Genomic DNA, 20,663 nt, shown 5'->3' on the forward strand with positions numbered 1-20,663 from the left:
TGAATGTTACAGATCAATCTGTTGGAAGGCCCACCATGCACTTTTTGATCAGAATAGAAAACTGCAATACACTCCCAGAAAGAATAAGGCCAAAAAAAAAAAAAAATACGTGCATGTGCAATGTAGAAACAGTTGGGCAGAGATTAAGTAAATATATATTACAATGGTAATCCTTGTTTAAAAGTCCAGATCACATCGAAAAAATGTCATACACAATAGTTGGCAGTTAAAATATGACATTATAGATGAAACAATGGAAAACGTACATCAAATAATAACATTTGGATGGGGAAAAAATTGGGATGACTGTTTTATCGTCATCACATAAGGTAATCTGCATATTTTCATAACCATGCTATTGCTAGCAAAATTTACCTAGCTCGGACTTCGCCTTGTCTAAGGTAAAGGATTAAAATTACGTTGTTAACAGACCAACCATTGACAGCACTGCCCCTAATGGATCTGCAATTATAATATATGGACTGTAAGCATATTGCTGTTGCAATAAGGAAGCAATAAATTAACAGAGAAAAAATATAAATAAACAAAAACCAATGGCTTTTCAACTTCATATGCCTCACAATCAGTGGACAGCTTCTAAGGTGAACTGTGAGAAGCTAGACAGGTGCCACATCAGATGGCCCCGTGGGTGGGTTACATGTTTTCAGTGGCTAGCCCTGCTTGGAATTACAGAGTCTGCAGCAAGTTAAGAAGTGGAGCATTTACCTCATTGAGTGTTCAGTGTTCTTATTCGCAGGAAGAAAAATTTGTATCCTCCAAAATTTCGCCAAATATATTCGGGCATCCATCCCACTTCTTTTCTTCTCTTGCTTCCCAGTACCCACCAATATAACGGTATGTACCATCTTCACTGTCTCTTCGGAACCATCTTGGCTTCCAACCATTCTCTTGCAATTTCCTTGACTGCAAAACCAATGACCATGCAGTAAATGTCAAAACACCACATAATGAGCATCACATAGATGCAGTTATCGTCTACATGATGAGGCCATGTGCTTACAGCTAGATATTAGGGACCAAAACAGAGATTCAATTTCTCCACAACAATAACCCTTTGCCATGCCTCTATGTAGTACTTTGGTGAGAATTATTGGTACCACAATTAGAGAAACTAGAGCATTTTGCCATCCTTTTTGGCAATGTTTAAGCTCTGGTTGATGAAGTTAACCAAGCAAAGACCCCAGAGTTTTAAGTGTTTGTGGGCCTTCATCTACTTGACTGTACTGTTCCTGTTGCTTTAACTTCATGCAGCATGGAAAAGATTAATCTATATAGCAGATGTATTACAGACTGTGCGGTTAGAAAGTTACGTGTCAACTGTTATAAACTGGATAATAACTTTCCTAATGTTGCCAATGACTACCATCCTCTTCGATCTCGAATCTCTCTCTTAATTTGCAAGCCTTTACAGCAAGCCATGTCTTCTGTGAAGCAAATAAACTGGCAATCCGGGCAGCAATTTTGGAGCATTAAACAAGTTTCTATTCAGTGGGATGTCCATCAGCCTTCCAGTTTAGTTTAACTCTTGTTTGCTAATTTTCTAGGCTTGTCTCTGCACTAGAATGCAAAGACCAGCTGGTTTCCCAAAGAAGAAAAAAAGAAAAGAATAAGATCCTAGAGTTCAGCTTGTCTTAAACTCAAGGAACCGCAGCAGGACTCACTCCCAGTATACTCTATAGCAATTTGGGACCATGGAATTCATACAAGGGACAATATTCTGAAGATTCCCTTTGATACTGGTTTACAAGCACAACAAGTCTGATACACTACAAATGCAGGTGAGATGATAATTCTCTGTGAAAAACTTGAGTGCAAGCACGCATGAGAGAGAGAGAGGGGGGGGGCGGAGGGTACCATTCGCTGCCTTTTCTCCAATCGTAGCTTCTCTGCATTTGCCTTCTCATATTCCCCATTCTCCAGATGCCGCTGGTCTGGACGGAGTCTTGAGTCCGTAGGTGGAAGTTTTTCCTTAATCCGTGATCAAATATTTGGGATCAGATAACTAGAACAGAAAATAGAGATGAATAAGAGTAAAAAATGTAAAAGTTACTGAGCAGACATTATGCGTCATCTCTACCTGCAGTTCAGAAGTTAGCTCGTTTAGTGTAATGGCAAATGATGACAAGTTGTACCGAGTGGGATTAGTAGGAGGCTTGTTCCTTTTCCATAGCAAGGAAGCACTCTGTGTTAGATTAGAACCCTTAATCTTGGAAATATGATCTCCTTTAACATAGTACATGCTGTCATCCCATCTTCCTATTAAGGTGGCTACTTTAGTTCCCACAACATCCTCAACAAAGCCTTGCACCTGCAGCGCATAATTAGCTCTTTTTCAGTAGGAAGGCTCAATAAGTATGATCAAATGCATGACTCAGCAATGTACTTCTTACTTGGCGAGGATTGCGGTCAAGGAGAGACTGCTCTTTAAACTTGAGTTTACAAGAATATTGGCGGTTGCCTCGTATGCTCATTGTTCCATGATGATCACAGTATACTTTACCAAGGATGAGGTTGTAAATAGTGGTTGTAACCTGAAATAGAGAAGCACATCATCAATTGCTTGACATGGCAGAATGTGATCACAGTTAAAAAAATTGAGCTTCTGGAACCTTAAGAGGACAATTACACTACACACCTTACTCCATTGAAATATTTCACCATCATCAAATTCCAGGGTCAAAATGCCAACTGGATCTAGTTGAATAGATCGCCCCCAAAATTTTGACCTGAGATTGCTGTCACCCCAAAACTTCCAACCTTTGCCTTCACAGTGGCAGGCAATTAGCATGGGGTGGTGACTGACCTATTAATGGAAATGATGAACAGGCTCATATCCAAATACAAAACCCTCTCGTGCATCTGAGTTATAAAAAATTTAACATATGGAGTTAAAGAAAACCAAATTCATCATAAACAGAGTTTCAAAAGACAAGGGCACAAGACAAATTGGGCAAGTTTTCTGAAGGCAATATTCATGTTAAGCATGCTTGGATGTAGTTGGTTGCATAAAAGGGCTTGCATGTTATGTTGTGGAAAGAAATCAACTAGACTAATTCAAAGACACTGGCCATGGTTATAAATCATGCCCCTTTATCATGTTGATGGAATTAACTACTTATGCCCCTCCAACTACTAACTGTTTTTCAATCAACAACTTCTAGTGTATGTTCAGAAGAACAGCCCCCACATGAAAATCTTACCAGTCAGCATCTAAACAGGCCAACATGAAAGCGGCTATCTTGTGAATACGTAATTAGCGAACACTCCAAAAGAAACATAATCTAACTAAAAAATCTGATATATGTAAATTAATTACATATAGTTATATTCACACTCGAAGGGTCAGGATTCACATATAATTTGGCAATGAATAAAGATTATTGAAAATACTACAAAAAAAGACAGAATATGACAAAACTGAAAAGACATTCAAGGTGATTGATGCTTATTTCCAAAAAAAGCTCAAAAAGTGAAAGTTTCTTAGGTTAGAACCAAATTAAGGGATAGAGTCTTCACAAACTCTTTCAGACTAGCTTACGTTTTTCTGAGTGACTCTGAGAAACTAGTGACTAGATGAACAGCTAATGAACTGATCATGAATACCTACATTCAAGGCCTTATAGCAAGTAATGAGAGAGAACTACATATTATACAATCGACTGCAAGGTTCGCCATCTTGGTACTGGACCCCGTACTAATACCATCATATTACAGTGTCAATATGTAGGATGGTACAAGAGGTCAAGAGATGTACCAAGTGTTGGTATGGTACAAGACTGCATCCCAATTCGGTACCAGTATAGTACATTCGATATGATATGATATCAACCGGTACAGCAAACTTTGATTGATTGTTTTGCAGTTATATGTTTTTGCAGCAACAGGATATGAATGTCGATAATTGTGAAATTTGTGAATATCCATCATGATAGCACTTCTGAAAAGAATTTGAGAGAGCAAGTTTATTCACTTTTATTTTATGAGAAAATGGGAGAAAGACCCATGTGGATAAATAAAACTACATAATTGATGGGCAAGTTCCAACATCATAGGATTGAAATGCAATGTCCCACATCTCTCTCTCTCTCACACATACCAAAACAAAAAATAATTAAATAAATACATAAACAAAAGGATCCCAAGAGCAAGATTAGATCTTTAACTGAGCTGATTAACTAAGCAATCAAGATGAATGGCATTTAGACCAATATATTTCACAACATGACTTGCAATTTTAACAGGAATACCACATCTCTAATTCCTTGGCCTTCTTGCCACATTAAGCATCAAATCCTCAACGTACAACTTCAAAACTTATGAAAAAACCAAGAACTTTGAGTATTAAGTATCACGCCCAGTAAGGAAGATGACCATATCTCAAGGATGCAAATCTTAACCTGGGTGAATGCATCTTAGACTCTTTGACAGTTCGGAATATTATCAAATAACTTAGAAAAAGTGAACTACAATAAGCTTTAAAATAATGATGCAAGCAATAAAATGAAAAGTAATCAAGAGCCTCAAATCCTAACTTACATGATAGAAAACAACATGCCTTAGGGTATATGAGACTGAATACTTAATAGCATAAGTTATTTCATTAACAAGCATTATCATCCAATAGCAATTTAGAGAATGATTGCCAAGACACTTCACAAAATTCAATGATAAACTTTAGTTTCACAAAAAAAGGGTATCTATCAAGATTCATTGTGCTTCAATTTTAGAGCTAATAACCAAAGAAAATGGATTTTTGCAAATACACCCTCCAAACCTCGAAGAGCTCTTTTTTTTTTGAAAAAAAAAAATACATCTCGAAAAGTGAGATATGCATATACACATGCCCCTAGTCTCAAAAGTCTTAAAGTTGCATATATTTTCCACCAAAAATATGAAACTTGAAGAAATGCTCCCCCCCACCCACTGGGGTTTAGACTGTCTTCCAAACAAAAAGTAGCTTGGACAATATAAAATTTTCACATGTCCACTTCTCCAGAAGTCCTTAATTTCTTAAACACCCCTCAAAAACTGAAGGTACATAAAATCTAGGCCTTCTAAAGAGTAAGCCAAACCTAGCTCAAGTTCAAGCTCATTTTGTAATGCACCCGAGCTTGATCCAAACTTGAGCTGCTTATGACCAGCTCATTTAAGAGAACTGGTGAGAGTTGAAGGTCCTTTAAGGCTTTCATAAATATGTATGTTTTGCACTAATTTACACTACATTATCTCAATGACCTATTTCAAAATACATTTTATATAGATTATGTTAGCCTTTAACCAATAAATGAAAACAACATATTCTTATTTATAAATTATTATTGACATATAATAATATATATATATTAATTATTTATTTGTTTCTATTTTGAGCCTAATCAAGCCAAGCAAGAGACAGCCAAGCCTAGCCTAGCCCTAGCAAGGCTTGTTTACTGGGCAGAATGAATTTGAACTGTCTGAGTCGAACATGAGCTGCTCGCAAACAACTCATCTATTTGACAGCCCAACCATTGGGACAACATTTCAGATATAGCCCACAAAGTTTTCCAAATTTATAATAATTAAGGTCATAAAATTAATCTCAACCCAGTCAAAACAAATTAGGGTTGATATTTTTTGGAGGGTAGGAGATTTTTAAGCAGCGTATAGGCAAAAATCCTAGAAAAGAAATCCTTCTGATACAGATTAATCCCAATCTGACAAAGATATGATGCTCACTGATACTGGAAAAAGTAAAGATTGGAAGAAATATCATTTGCCATAGTGAGAGATATCTCATACCATTTTAGATAGATTAGTTAATAATAACTAACCTTCTCTGAGAAGAAACGAACCCCCTTCTCAACATACTCAGCTTCATATGTTTCTCCTAACAAAGGATTGAATGGTTTGCAGAGTCGGCCATCAGAAGAAGCATATCCAGAGACAGCAAATGCAGCTACTTTCAAAATTCTCATGAGGGCATTCCCCTAGATACAAAGAGATAACAATAATATTATTAAAAATGTCACAGAAGTACATTATTACTGAGTTCTGGTAATGTTTTTTTTACATACAAGCCTCTGTAAACAATTAAAAACCCATGACAATCCCAGAAATGGATTTTGAAATTATACTGAAAGCCATCAAAAAGTGCATCTTTGCAGAAGGAAACTACTTTTTCAGTTTAAGAAAAAGTATCCACCGATTTAATTCACAAGAGGAATCACACATAAAAAAGTAGAAACTTTATTATAGCTATAAATTCCATAAATCCAAACAATGCCTGTTAACAGAAGGAACAATTTTGGGAATAATTGACATAATAAAAAGATTCCAACAAAAGGAAAAGACAAACACCGGCTGTTTAGTAAGCTCACATGCATCACATGTTCAACCATGGTTTGCCAAACTGACTTGAACCAAGTGGTTCATTATGGCCAATGCCAACTCGAAATAGTTCAGCATGATCAAGTCAGTTTGGTTATAAAACCCCTCTCCAACCCTGGTTTGCTTAAAAACCTCCATCAATTCATGCCTCTCCAACTCCCCCGCCCCCCCCCCAAGCATCGCAGTGTTTCAAGAGAGCACTCCCTCCCTCCACTCGCAAACACCACCTACCCCGAGGGTTTTGATGGCCACCAGTGAGTTCCTCTCTCTCCCCCCCCCCCCCTCCCCCTCCCTCCATCCCTCCCTCCGAGGTTAGGTTTAGGGTTTCCCTTCGTTCTCTCACAAACACTCCAGTTCATGAGCGCCCCCTTCCTCTCTCTCTCTCTCTCTCCGAGGGTTGGGCTTAGGATTTCCCTTGACCCTCTCTTCCACCCTCTCCCCCTCTGGCTCCCTTATTTCGATACGACCCGGAATGGCACATTACGAACCCATACCATGCCAAACTGATTGTTGGCCAGTACACCCTCTGATACCGGTTCAATGAACCTTTTCAACTATGTAAAAATTGATCACAAGCTGTCAATACAATAATAAAATCGTAAGAGAATTAGTAATAGGAAAGCACAGCAACAAAGATATACGACTAGAAAATAGTGCACGACAATGCATAGAAGATAAGAAGATTGCAAATTACATGAAATGTAAAGCATATATTGTTTAACCACAAAAGCAAAAAAAGGAAAGAGCATGTACTGACTTGGAAAACTAGGGTTGAGTCAATTCAATAAATTTGTTCAATATTCTCAAAAGAAAATTCAACATAGAATCACAGGATTAGAGGAAAGGGGCAAAGTTCCCCTAGTGATGTTCAAATTCTATTTTCTTTAACAAAAAAAAAAAAAGATGTTCAAATTCCATTTCGTTCATTTCTTAAGCATTATGGCAATTATTTACGTTGATGTAATTGAGTGAATTTATACCTTTCATTTAAACTTGTAAAACCTTAAAAGATTGATATCTAAATTGGACAACAGAAATCTTGAGCATAAAATTTAACAAAATGTATGATTAGAGGAGAAATTGCAAGGGCAAAAAGGCATTATGAATGCAACTAATGCTGCATTCTTAGATTGGAGGGTAAAAAGGAAAGCAGCATATAGACTTCCTGACAGCTGTCACCAATGAAGAAAAGCATTCTCCAATCCATTGACAAAAAGGCCAAACATAAAAGAGTTAGCGCATGCACAAATGCCATACTCCTTTTTCTTTCTTTTTTTTTTTTTTTGAGAAAAACATCAGCAAACCACCACTCAATTCATTGAAATAATGAAATCGGATCAAAGATCATCCTTCATAATTGTAACTTGCTCATTATAATTGATGCCACATTCCTAAATCAATCTGCAAGGAACTAGCCAGTGCTCAAACCACCTAGACTGAGTCTAGATTTTATAATCCCCCTTGTGTTAATGAGGTCATCTTTACAAGGAGGAGAACAAGGACTAAAAAGATGCTTGTAACTCCAAATTTTTTTCAGACTGCCTCATGACATGATCAGAGCCCATTGATATGCATAAATGCTGCAGCACAAACATTTGATTGGGGAGGGGGGGGGGAGGTTATGAGGACAAGTAATGGATAGTCAAGCATTTAAAGATTTTACTATCAGTTTTCAGCAATCACAACACCCAAATTTATCATGGGCAATAAAGAGCCCTAAAAAGAGAGAACATTTTAAGCTAGCCAACAAGATGGATATATGCAGGCTCAAGATGGGGTAAAACAAATCAGTCTAGGTCACGTCGGGTCCAACAGTGGCATCAAGTGGTCACCGATGTGCACGCTGCTTAAATCATCTTAATAAATTATGTACAGGTGGATTGAATGTTCACAATAACAACATGCAGAGGAGGAGGACAGCCTTAGAAACTATAAAGCTGGATGTCAATTTAAATATAAATGCAGGGTAACTTCACAAGTTTCAGCGAAGTTCAAAAGGTGGGACTCCAATAAAAAAAGGGCTGAATGAACTGGCTGACAAGGGCATATGAATCTTGGTGGTAGATTACATAACTGGTGGTACTTCTGGCAAAAAAGAAATTCACTTCATGTCCCAGGACATATGTGGCAAACTGCAAGATTTCAAAATAACTCGCAGATTGCAAAAGGAGAATAGTTTGGTGGACTAGCTTGCCAATTATGAGGGATTTACGGAATTGTATGTGAATAGGTGGAGGAGCTTCTGACTGAGAGTTTTGGAGTTAGGTAAGAGGCATTAGTTAAATGAATGTAGTATAGATAGTAACACGGTGTAACTTAGCCTATCAGACTTATTAATGAAGTGGAAGAAAAAGAAGAAAAAGAGATAAAAGCAAGGTTGTCACGCCCCGAACCCAACAGTCGATTCAGATACGTGATGGTCGCACACTCCTTAGAGCAAATCCTAAAGAATATGCAAGGCCAAAAATAATTCCTTACAACCTCAACATCCATAATATCTAATTTCAATAATAACTAGTAAAACTTGCATAATTACAATTGAAATTCTTTCAATCCTCTGATCAGATATCATGATATTCTATTTATTCATCTGCTCACCCGCAATCCAAACTATAACCAATCACGAGCGTTCCATAACTCTGAGAAGAAAAAAAAATGAAGGGGTGTGAGCTTTACAGCCCAATAAGAATTATCATATCACACCAATATAATAATATAATCTGAAAATAAGAATAAGCAATAAAACATAAAATCCCATGTTCAATATACGGAATAATGCAAATATCTATAAATTATCTGTCTTGTCAAAAGAGATGCATCATGTGAAATACTTTTGTTCAACAATTATTTCATGTCGCCTTTCATTTCTCTTTTTATTATCACATGATTTTTAACCTTTTTCTTTTTGGCTCTGGACTAACCAACACTATGCCTCAATTTTTATCCGATCAAATTTTCACTCATAAGCTCCTGGCGGGCTATCCCAGGCATAAGCTTCTGATCGGCTGATCCACATATAAGCCCATGGGGCTATCCCAAGCATAAGCTCCTGACGGGCTGTTCCCAGACATAAGCTCCTGGCAAGCTATCCCATGTACGAAAGCCCGTGGGGGGCTATCCTAAACATAAGCTCCTGGCGGGCTGTCCCAAGCATGAGCTCCTGACCGGCTGATCCACGTATAAGCCAGTGGGGGCTGTCCCAAGCATAAGCTCCTGACGGGCTGTTTCACATGACAAAGCTAGTCCAAACTATATCTTTTTTTCATTTAATCATTATATGTTGATTTCACCAAATCAATTCCGATTTACATTGTGATCAAATTAGATATGTCATATCCATATAATCATGCCATCAATCACTGATATATATATATTGACATAATATACTCATGCTCAAAAATCATATAAGCAAATAACGGTGTCTCGGATATAGCAAATTCATCGATCTTAAATCCAACGATGCAAAACCAATAATGCAAGATCAACGGTAAAATAGCATATATATAATGATGATCATGTACAAGGATTCTTACCTTTACCAGTGACTGATCCAAACACAGAAATCAATGTTCTTCTTTGATTTATGAATTTCTCTAACAAGATATTCCACTTGATATCTTATGCAGACAATCACATCTCTTCATGATCCTAATCAAATATAAAAATCATGAAGAAATTATCGATAATCGATCCTAATAACACAAATCCAGGACTTCTCCTAGGATTACCCAAAATCGAGATTTGTCTGAGTATCTGGACCCTCCATTGGTCCACAAAATTTATAGAGAGAAAATTCATGAAGAGAATTTTAGAGAAAAAATTTTAGAGAGAAAAAATCTTTGTATCCTTCAGACGAGGCAATCATGATCGAGATTATCAGAGATCATATCAAGGTGACTCAATATAAATTAACCATGATCGATGTTATAAATTTCGAATAAAGACCGGGCTGGGATCCAATCTACTGCATAAATTTCAAAGCACTCTCAGTTCATCATATTTTCATCTCAAGTTTGTCCTAGGATCCGTGATGCAATTAGAGAGAGAAAGAGAGTAAAAAGATCCTAAAGAGAGATTCTAGAGAGAAAGTAGAGAGAGAATCTAGAGAGAGAAAGTAGAGAGAGGAGAGAGGAAAAGAGGAAGAGAGAGGAGAGAGAAATTTTTTTCTTTCTTTTTTTTCTATTTTTTTTTCTCCTCTTTTTCTTTTTTTTTCTCTTTTTTTTTCTTTTTCTTTTTTTCTTTTCTTCTTTTCTTTTCCTTCTTTCCGCGACCCCCCTTGGGCCGAAACATGGGACGGGCCGAGGGGTTTCGACTTGGCTCCGATGAGGGTAGTGGCTCGGTCGGAGGTTCGACTGCGACGGTCGACCACATAAGCTAGCCGGCGACGAGGTTCGACCGGCAAGCTTTCCTTCTTTTTTTAAAAAAAAATTCTCGAAAAACAGCGGATCCGTCCCCTTTCTTCATGATTTTCGGCCATTGGCCGGTCGCCGGCAGCCAAGCACTCAAAGAAAGTGAGAGAGAGAGATGGGGGTCCGATCTCGAGGATGAGACGCCACAACCGACAGAGCCGGTGGCCGGAAAAGTGAGGAAAAAATTTTGGCCGAACAGAGGTTTCATGATTCATGGAATTTCCGACGATCCCGACTGCCGACGAGGAGTCTAAAACCATGGGAAGAAAGAAAAGAGGGAGAGAAAGAAAGATTGAACCCTTACCTGAACTCTGGTGGCCTCTTCGACCTTCGATTTTCGACGAACACAAGAAGAGTGTGCCGTGGCTTCCAAAAGAAAAAGGGGAGGAATTGAGCTCAACGATCGCCGGTGGAGGCTCGTGAAGGAGGGGGAGGCCTGTTTATAGAGAGTCCTAGGGCTCTGATGGTCCTAGGACTCCCTTTCCGTCCGGGATTCATCGGAGAAGAAGACTCCTATCAGGAGTCTTCTTTCCGTTCTGTTTTTTTTTTTTTGTATGGGCTTTGGGCTTCTAGATTTTTAGGCCTGGTCCAAGGCCCAAATGGGCCGGGTGTTACAAAGGTAGCATTGACAATATTACCTGGACATTTGGTATGTGCCAAGAGTCCAGCATGCCTAATGCGCCCTATACTTCAATTTCCTAAAAACCTAAGATGAGACACAAAACAATTTGAAAGCATTGCGTGCACACATAGATATGCTAACTACCATACTGGGTTAACGAGTCAACATCACTGTAAGTAAATAAGACCTACTTTAGTGCCATATTAGTATTAAATGAAAAGAAGAACAAGGTGTGCCACCTCATAAACAAGCTCAAACACTTGAGATTAGTATCATTTAGCACTTAGATGAAATTCAGCTAACATCATTTGTCCTAAGGTGTTCATTGGCAGGACACTTAAAAAAATCCAAGGGCCCACATTTTTAGCTGATGTAAGCAACACACTCCATCTTTGAAATGCCAGATGCTGTCATGACATGCCTGAGTGTCCACAAGTGACAGAACTCCAACATTCAAAATATTTGTTTAACACTGTAGTAGCAACAGCAGTTGTGCAGGTGCAAGTCTCATAAGATGCATCCTGATGTGATTAGAGTTCCAAGGAAAGATGAATCGTGATCCAAAGGACTAACCATAATCATCAAGCAAGACTTATCCCAACTACTTGGGATTAGCTCTGCGAATCCTTTTCCATGAACTATCTTTGCCATTACATGACTTTTACCTCCTTTCTAAACCTTCAAAACATACCCAAGCATCTCCTATGGTAAGGTCATATCCATACCGTCTTAGTTCACCACAATTTTGCCGTCCAGTTGTCCCTAACACACTAGAACACCCAAAAGGATGATATCTTGCTTTCATAAAATTGACATGCAAGCTATCAAGACGTAGTAACACAAAGAATCAACTATCAAGGGAAAATTTCTGAATCTATATACCTATATAAGAAATAATTCAAGTATGAAACACATGCCGATAGTCCGTTATAAACCATCATAAAATCCATAATAATCTGCAGCACATAATTCTTATATAACTATATAAGGCAGTTATCAAGAATAAGTGATCTAATCTCATAAAAATTTTATGTGACTAAATATATAATATGGACACAAATTCACTTAACAGAAGGTTATGACACACAAGTGACATATGCATACATCTTATAGGATATAAATGATAACTAGGTTGGACGAATAATTAAATGGGCAGAATTTCATGAAGCTGAGGATTTTAATCTTTTTTTTATCATCTTCTATGTCATTAAGCTACAAACATACCATTGATATCAAAGATAAGACACAAGGCATATTCAAAGTGTGTCCTTTGCATTTTGTATATTCATAAGCTAGATCCAAGATATATATCAAGCTAGAAACATATAATTCATGTCAAAGATGAAATGCAAGAAAAGTTCCGATTATGATTTTACCATCTTCCCATATTCATAAGCTTGGTCCAAGAGATATGAATATTCCAAGTCCTCAAAACACTTCTGAAGGGATGATAGTGGCTCATTAAAGTAAACTGGTAGACAAACTCGAGTCAGATCCTTTCCAACATTATCTTTAATCATTGACCAGAGGCTAACACCTTTCTCCTTCTCAATAGGTTCTGGCAATTTCTTCCTTCTTTCGACATGAGGAAATGCATGATGAACATTATGTTCTATTTCAGCGTGCATCATCTCCACATCACATGTGCTATTCTCACTTCTGCAATTCTGACCTGCATGGTTTGTATCCCTTGTCATGGAAGCACACGTATCAAATGAGTCACTAAAACACTCCTCTGTATCAAAAAAGGAACGTTCATCTTCATCTGACAACTCATCAAATTCTTCTTGCTTTTCCACATCCTCAGATGATTCTGTTGTACTGTACTCTGGACAAAATTGGGAAACATGAGAACAGAATAAACATCTTAAATGCAATCAAGAAAAATAAGCAGTATATCAATTTTCAAATGAGATATTAGCAGCAAGTTCAATAGCTACTAGAGTCATAACACTACATAAAAATGCAAGTTGGCCTAATTATGAACATTGTTTCACATCACCATGCATTCACGAGTCAATTAAGTCGGTCTAATTGCACGCGAAACATCCGCATATCTTCTAGCATCATTCAATTCACATGAAATGCCTATAAAGAAAATCAACTCTTCCATTCATACTCAAGCACTAAACAGATGGTGTGACTGGGTGACAACAATATTTTTTGGCCCACACATAATGTTGTGATCGCCCATGCACATAGATTTTGAGTTATTGGTTTAAAATATTCAAAAAAAAAAAAGCCACACTGACCTTGCGCACATTAGTCCCACTAAGCTCCAATGCAACTATTTGTTGCCATCATTTCAATATAAATTTTCTGTTTGACAACATTCTAAATAAAAGCATTGCCAAATAACATGACTAATATCCATTTACCAGTTTCCTAACTGTAGCATTTCAATCCCCATGACTAGTATTAATTTTTTTTCTTCATCATTTGAAAAGGTAAACTGATGGAATTATAGATTATAAGGAAACAACTGAAGTACAGGACCTCTCTAGTTTTCAACAAATTGAAGCTTCAAAAAATTTCGAAGGAAAAAAAAAACTCAAAGAGGATCAATCAGAAGACAACGACTGTGCTATACAAGACATAAATTGCTATTTTTATGAACATGCTCACACTTAAGACAATCAAACATAAAAGATTTAATGAGCATATACCATACCACTATATTTTCCATGTCCAGAGCTAGAAAATTCAGTTTCCATTAACTTTAATTGGGCCCCATGGATTGTTGTTTCATCTTCCACATTTACTTCCTGAGGAAACATAGAAATATTGCATTAAGAATAAAATTTCAACATATGACATAAAATAATGATCTTTCAGCCTTTAAAAACAAAAAGGAAAGGCCCATAACCCATACAAAAGAAGACCTGTAAGATTAATAACGAAATCATTTGCCTTGATCATCAACGGAATGAGACTACAAAGGATCTATAATTCCCCTGCTGCACATGTCTCAAAAAGAGATTTTCAGTGGGAGTGGTCGAACCCATAAGTTACATTGGTGGAACAAAGAAAACACAGCAAAGCGAGAATAGCAGCGCAAGTCTAGGACTAAATCTGCCAACCTAATAAAGCACATCATAAATCTCAACAGCACATTGTGGCAGGCATGTCAAAAGTTGGGTATAGCAAACTCATTTCAATATAAACAAACGATCTTGTGGAAACCTTTTGTTGGGATATACCGGTTGACCCCTATACGCCGACTTATCCTCGGAACAATCCGACCGACGCCTGACTCTATCCACTGGGCGGAAAGACGACTCCGACAATAACTGCCGACAATATCCAGCCAAAGGTATACCGACCAAACAGACCAATACTGTTTCCAACCGACCGAGCGGCCGAACCCATATCACCGACTCACTGTCGGGGGTGGCAGCCGACATCCGACTTCCACAAGGCACCAGATCAGCGACGGTGTTTTCGAGTCATCATCCGACGTCCCGGCAACCAAATACCGACATATAGTCGGCCAACCCATTCAAACATCGTACAACCGCCATGGACTGTTGTCCTGCCAAGGACATGCTATACGACCGCCATGGGGCGTTGTCCTGTCAAGGACATGGGTTACTTCCAATGACCTGACAATCCACGACGATTTGATAGCCCCCGACGATTTGACAACTCCCCAGTTGTCTACACCATTAATGGCGGGACCATACCGCCTTCTACTATAAAACGGGGTAAGGCAACGATTTTGGTAAGCTCTCTCTCTCGCTGAGCCCCTGATTTTTTCACTGTTGCCTAATCTTCTCTCTGACTTGAGCGTCGGAGGGTCTCCGCCGAAGACATCTCCGATCAGTGAGGACTTTCCTTGCAGGTGTGCATCCCCGGCGATTAGGCGACGAGGGGATTGGCCGCAACAGATTTGGCGCGCCAGGAAGGGGGAGCGGCCGCGGCGGCGGTAAGACAGCGAGCTCCATAGAGCTTGAAAAATCTCTCGAGATGATAAAAACCAGGACTCAGCGATCGAGGGCTACCGGATCGACGAGGCACTCTTCCCGTCGGAAAGAGACCCCTCCTTTACCCTCCATGGCAGAACCCAGTTCTCCGCATCTTGTGGTGATCACGGAGGCACAGATTGCGGCGATTGTGCGGCAAATGACTATTCTGACGGACGCGGTCAAAAACCTCCAACAACAACCAACCCAGTTGCCGCAACCGCTGGTGGAACAACCGACGACGCACCCGATGCCGTCCAGAAGCAGCCGCCGACGCCCGCGTCAACTTCCGTCTCCTCCTCAAAAGCAGCCGTCTAAGCACTCCCACCGAGAAGGGGGAGGCGGCCACAACGCGACACCCACCAGTCTTGGCGTCCCTCTCCTTCCCAGCTGGAGCGAGCAAGGAAGGAGAAGCGGCCGCGGACACCATCCGCCTCTCTCTCAAATTCATTGGAAAGTTCGACCCCTGGAGTTTCTCAACACCGACGGTTGGACGACTACGAACATAAGTTCAAAGAAATCGACCGTCGGCTTGCCCAGCTCCAGACGGATGGTCAGAAATCTTCAAACGACGTCGACTTCCGGACCACCCAACCTCTCTCTCGAATTATCCTCGACGAACCAATCCCTAGTCGGTTCAAAATGCCTCATGTGGAGCCTTACGACGGCTCCACCGACCCAGTTGATCATCTGGAGAGCTACAAGGCTCTCATGACAATTCAAGGGGCAACCGATAACCTCCTCTGCATCGGCTTCCCCGCCACACTTCGTAAAGCTGCCAGGGCCTGGTACTCCGACTTCCGCTCAGGAGATATCCACTCCTTCGGACAGCTCGAGCATTCTTTCGTGGCCCATTTCAGCACCAGTCGGAAACCGCCACGAATCTCGGACAGTCTTTTCTCCCTCAAACAGGGAGAAAATAAGATACTCCGACACTTTGTGGCCCGATTCAACGCGGCCACACTTGAGGTTCGAGACCTCAACAAAGACATGGCGATCTCAGTCATGAAGAGGAGGCTAAGGGGGTCCTGATTCACATATTTCTTGGACAAGACCCTCCCTCGGACATATGCCGAACTGCTGGAGCGCGCGTACAAATACATGCGCGCGGACAAAGGAGCTTCCGACCGACGCCTGACCGAGAGCAAGGACCAGAAGGAGAAGCGAAAGAAAAATCGAGCTCCTGCTGAACCCAGCAGGCCCCCGATCGATAAACGGGTCTCGCCCCGATGGTGGAGCCTGAGATCGCCCCGACGGCAGAGTCCGAGACCGACGCATCGCAGGTATGACTCCTACACCCCTCTCTCCGCTCCTCGTGCGCAGATCCTAATGGAGATCGAAGGAGCGAAATATCTGCAATGGCCTCCGCCTCTGAAGGCAAAGGGCCGCGATCGGAGAAAATACTGCCGATTCCATCGGGGCCACGGTCACAACACCGAGCAATGCATCCAACTCAAGGATGAAATAGAAGTCCTCATACGACGAGGGTATCTCGAAAAGTATCGAAAGGACCCGCCAACTCGACCCCTTCTCGACCGACGACCCCAACCGACTGAAGAGGCAGCAAACAATCAGCCTACTGCCGGAGTCATCAACATGATCTTCAAACGACTGGACCGAGGGACGACTGTTGAAGGGGAATCGACGAAGAAGCCACGCCAGGATGATGTAATCATTTTTATAGATGAAGATGCTTGGAGAATCCAAACTCCCCATGATGACGCTGTTGTTGTCTCGGCAACAATAGCGAATTATGATGTAAAAAAGATTCTTGTTGATAATGGAAGCTCGACTAACGTTTTATTTTACTCGACCTTCTCTCGAATGCGACTGTCGACCGACCGACTCAGGAGAGTCTCTACGCCCCTAGTAGGTTTCGTCGGGAATGCCGTCGCAGTGGAAGGAGAAATTACTCTTCCTGTGACAGCTAGGGCCGAACCACGACAAAGCACCGTCTACTTGACCTTCACGGTCGTCCGAGTACCTTTGGCCTACAACACCATACTTGGAAGACCCGGACTAAATGCTCTCAGAGCGATAGTCTCGACATATCACTTGCTGGTCCGATTCCCGATTAAAAATGGAGTTGAAAAAATGCGCGGGGATCAACGGCTCGCTCGGAGATGCTTCCAAATCTCAACTTAAAACAATAAATTGAAGGATTCCCTGTCGGTCGACAAGTTGGACCAACGAAAAGAGGAGGAACGGGGTGAACCGGCTAAACAACTGATTTCCATCCCGATGGCAAAGAATCCTGAACAGGTGATCTGGGTCGGATCGCAATTGTCCGATCCAGAGCGACAGCAGCTGATAGAGCTATTGAAAGCCAACGCCGACATATTCGCTTGGTCGGCAGTGGATATGTCCGGCACCCCTCCGGAAACAATGACTCACCGACTCAATATCGCCCCTGGCATGAGGCCGGTGAGACAGAAGAAACGGTCTTTCGCCTTCGAAAAATAGAAGGCCATCGACGAGGAAGTAGACAAACTACTTGAGGCGGGCTTCATCAGAGAAACCACATATCCCAACTGACTCGCCAATGTCGTCATGGTGAAGAAAGCCAACGAAAAGTGAAGGATCTGTATCGACTACACCGGCCTGAATCGAGCCTGTTCGAAGGACAGTTTTCTACTATCGAAGATCGACCAACTGATGGATGCGACGTCCGGTCATCGACTGCTCAGCTTCATGGATGCCTTTGCCGAATATAACTAGATTCGGATGGCACCCGAGGACGAAGAGCATACGACCTTCGTGACCGCCAAAGGCCTTTACTGTTACAGAGTGATGCCCTTCGATCTGAAGAATGCCGGAGCCACCTAACAGCGACTCATCAATAAGGTCTTCAAAGCTCAAATCGGACGCAACATGGAGATGTACGTGGACGACATGCTGGTGAAGAGCGCACAGGCTTCAGATCACGTCCAAGACCTGAAAGAAACTTTTCGCACGCTTCGACGACATCGGATGAAGCTAAATCCGACCAAATGTGCCTTCGGGGAAGTTCCTCGGGTTCCTCGTTTCTCAATGCGGAATTGAGGCCAACCCCAAAAAGATAAAGACGATTATCGACATGCGGCACTCGAACACCAAAAAGGAAGTACAGTAGCTCAATAGAAGGATCATCGCACTCCGCCGATTCATTTCTCGATCAGCTGAGAGATGCCTCCCATTCTTCAAAACCCTGAGGCAGACAAAGGATTTCTCTTGGCCGAATGAGTGCCAGCAAGCCTTCGAAGATTTGAAGAAATATCTGACTTCTCCACCCCTGCTTGTAAAGCCAGAGGTCGAAGAAACATTGTACCTTTACTTGGCTACCGCCCCAGAGACGGTTAGTTCGGTACTCATCCGGGAAAACGAGAGCCGAATTCACCAACCCATATATTATACCAGCAAAGTGCTCCATGAAGCCGAAACTCGGTACTCAAGAGCAGAGAAAATGATATTTGCCTTGGTCATATCAGCGCGACGACTTCGTCCGTATTTTCAAGCGCACGCCATCGTGATCCTCACCGATCAGCCCCTGAGGGCGATCCTGCATCGCCCCAACATATCAGGACGACTGGCGAAATAGGCGGTAAAGCTGAGCGAGTTCGACATCCAGTACCGACCGCGACCTGCTTTGAAAGCCCAAGTTCTGGCCGACTTCATTGCGGAATGCCCAGCAACCGACCAAATGTCGAAAAACGAGAGCTCCAAAGAAGCTGCAACCTCTGAATATAACCCCGGATCAACCTGGGTATTACACATAGACGGAGCTTCCAATGCTCAAGGGAGCGGGGCTGGATTCCTGCTTACCAACTCGAAGGGAGTAGTTACCGAGTACGCCCTCCGATTCAACTTCAAAGCCTCTAATAATCAAACCGAGTATGAAGCGCTTCTCGCTGGCTTGAGAGTGGTGAAGGAGCTCGGGATCGACAGCCTCAGAGTCTTCTCCGACTCCCAGCTGATTGTAGGACAAGTCAGAGACGAATTCAAAGCGCGGGATCCGACCATGGCGAAATATTTTCAGAAAGTGAGAGATCTCATGACGCACCTCAAGTATTTCGAGATCTCCCACATTTTCAGGACGGAGAATGCTCGGGTCGACGCACTCTCCAGGCTTGCGACATCCGCCTACGACGCTTTGGATCGGACACTCGTAGAGAGTCTCGAGCAACCGAGTGTCGACAAGGCTGAGGTGCTACAACTGACGACCAAGTCAAACTGGATGGATCCAATCGTTCAATATCTGACTGACGGAACCAGCCCCGAAGACCCCGTGGAAGCCAAGCGACTCCGATGGACGACCTCCCAATATGTAACGATAGACAGGCGACTCTACAAAAGATCGTTCTTCCTTCCCTTGCTAAATGCCTGGGACCGACGGACGTGGACTACGCACTCAGAGAGGTGAATGAAGGGATCTGCGGAAGTCACCTGGGGGGCAAATCTTTGACCTACAAAGTCTTACGGCAAGATTACTACTGGCCCACCATGAAGAAAGATGTGGCTGATTTGGTTCGGAGGTGTGAGCCATGTCAAAAGTACGCCAACATACAACACCGACCCGCCAACCAGCTAACTTCCATTGTCGCCCCGTGGCCCTTCGCCCAATGGAGAATCGATGTACTCGACCCTTTCCCTCCAGCGTCTGACCAAAGAAAGTTCATAAGTCATCGCAATTGACTACTTCACCAAGTGGGTGGAGGCCGAACCCCTGGCGCAAATCACCGAGCGTAAGATGGAAGACTTTATCCAGAAGTCTATCTCCAGATTCGGACTGCCACACACTATCATCACCGACAATGGACGACAGTTCGACAACCAAGGCTTCAAAGAGTTCTGTGCAAGATTTCATATCACGCACAAACTGACCTCGGTCAGACATCCACAGTCCAACGGAGAAGTCGAAGTAACCAACCGGACCATTCTGCATGGATTGAAGACTCGACTGAACGAAGCTAGAGGCCTCTGGGTCGAGAAATTGCACTCAATCTTGTGGGCGTACCGAACGACACCCCGTATTCTGATCAGAGAATCTCCTTTCAATTTGGCCTATGGGATGGAGGCAATGATCCCACTCGAGATCGGGCTACCATCGACTAGAGTTGAGCAGTATTGTGAACCAGGCAACTCCGAGTGTCGGAGAGCTGACTTGGACCTCCTACCCGAGCTCTGACGCAAGGCTCAACTCCGCATGGCTTCCTACCGACAAAGAGTGGCCCGATACTACAATGCTAAAATTAAGCCAAAGTTTTTCAGACCTGGAGACCTAGTTTTAAGGAAGACGAAAGTCTT

At 41.8% G+C, this 20,663-nt stretch overlaps 1 protein-coding gene across 4 annotated transcripts in view; it reads right to left on the bottom strand.

Annotated features, from left to right (window-relative positions):
* Positions 1-219: 219 nt before the first annotated feature.
* The window catches only part of LOC105033497 (oxysterol-binding protein-related protein 2A), a 38,615-nt gene continuing 18,171 nt past the window's right edge, over positions 220-20,663 (bottom strand). For 3 of the 4 annotated variants that reach the window (XM_073246844.1, XM_073246848.1, XM_073246847.1), the window contains exons 3-11: positions 14,090-14,183; positions 12,795-13,246; positions 5,832-5,987; positions 2,657-2,824; positions 2,412-2,552; positions 2,099-2,329; positions 1,876-1,989; positions 727-924; positions 220-462 (exon numbers count right to left, since the gene is read on the bottom strand). In XM_073246844.1, the coding sequence (XP_073102945.1) occupies positions 748-924; positions 1,876-1,989; positions 2,099-2,329; positions 2,412-2,552; positions 2,657-2,824; positions 5,832-5,987; positions 12,795-13,246; positions 14,090-14,183 (1,533 nt within the window). In that variant the 3' untranslated portion in view covers positions 220-462; positions 727-747. Of the gene's footprint in view, positions 463-726; positions 925-1,875; positions 2,024-2,098; positions 2,330-2,411; positions 2,553-2,656; positions 2,825-5,831; positions 5,988-12,794; positions 13,247-14,089; positions 14,184-20,663 lie in introns of those variants that run through there. The other variant, XM_073246846.1, reaches the window with a different exon arrangement.

This window comes from Elaeis guineensis, chromosome 12, assembly GCF_000442705.2.
Source record: "Elaeis guineensis isolate ETL-2024a chromosome 12, EG11, whole genome shotgun sequence".
Taxonomy (NCBI): Eukaryota; Viridiplantae; Streptophyta; class Magnoliopsida; order Arecales; family Arecaceae; genus Elaeis; species Elaeis guineensis.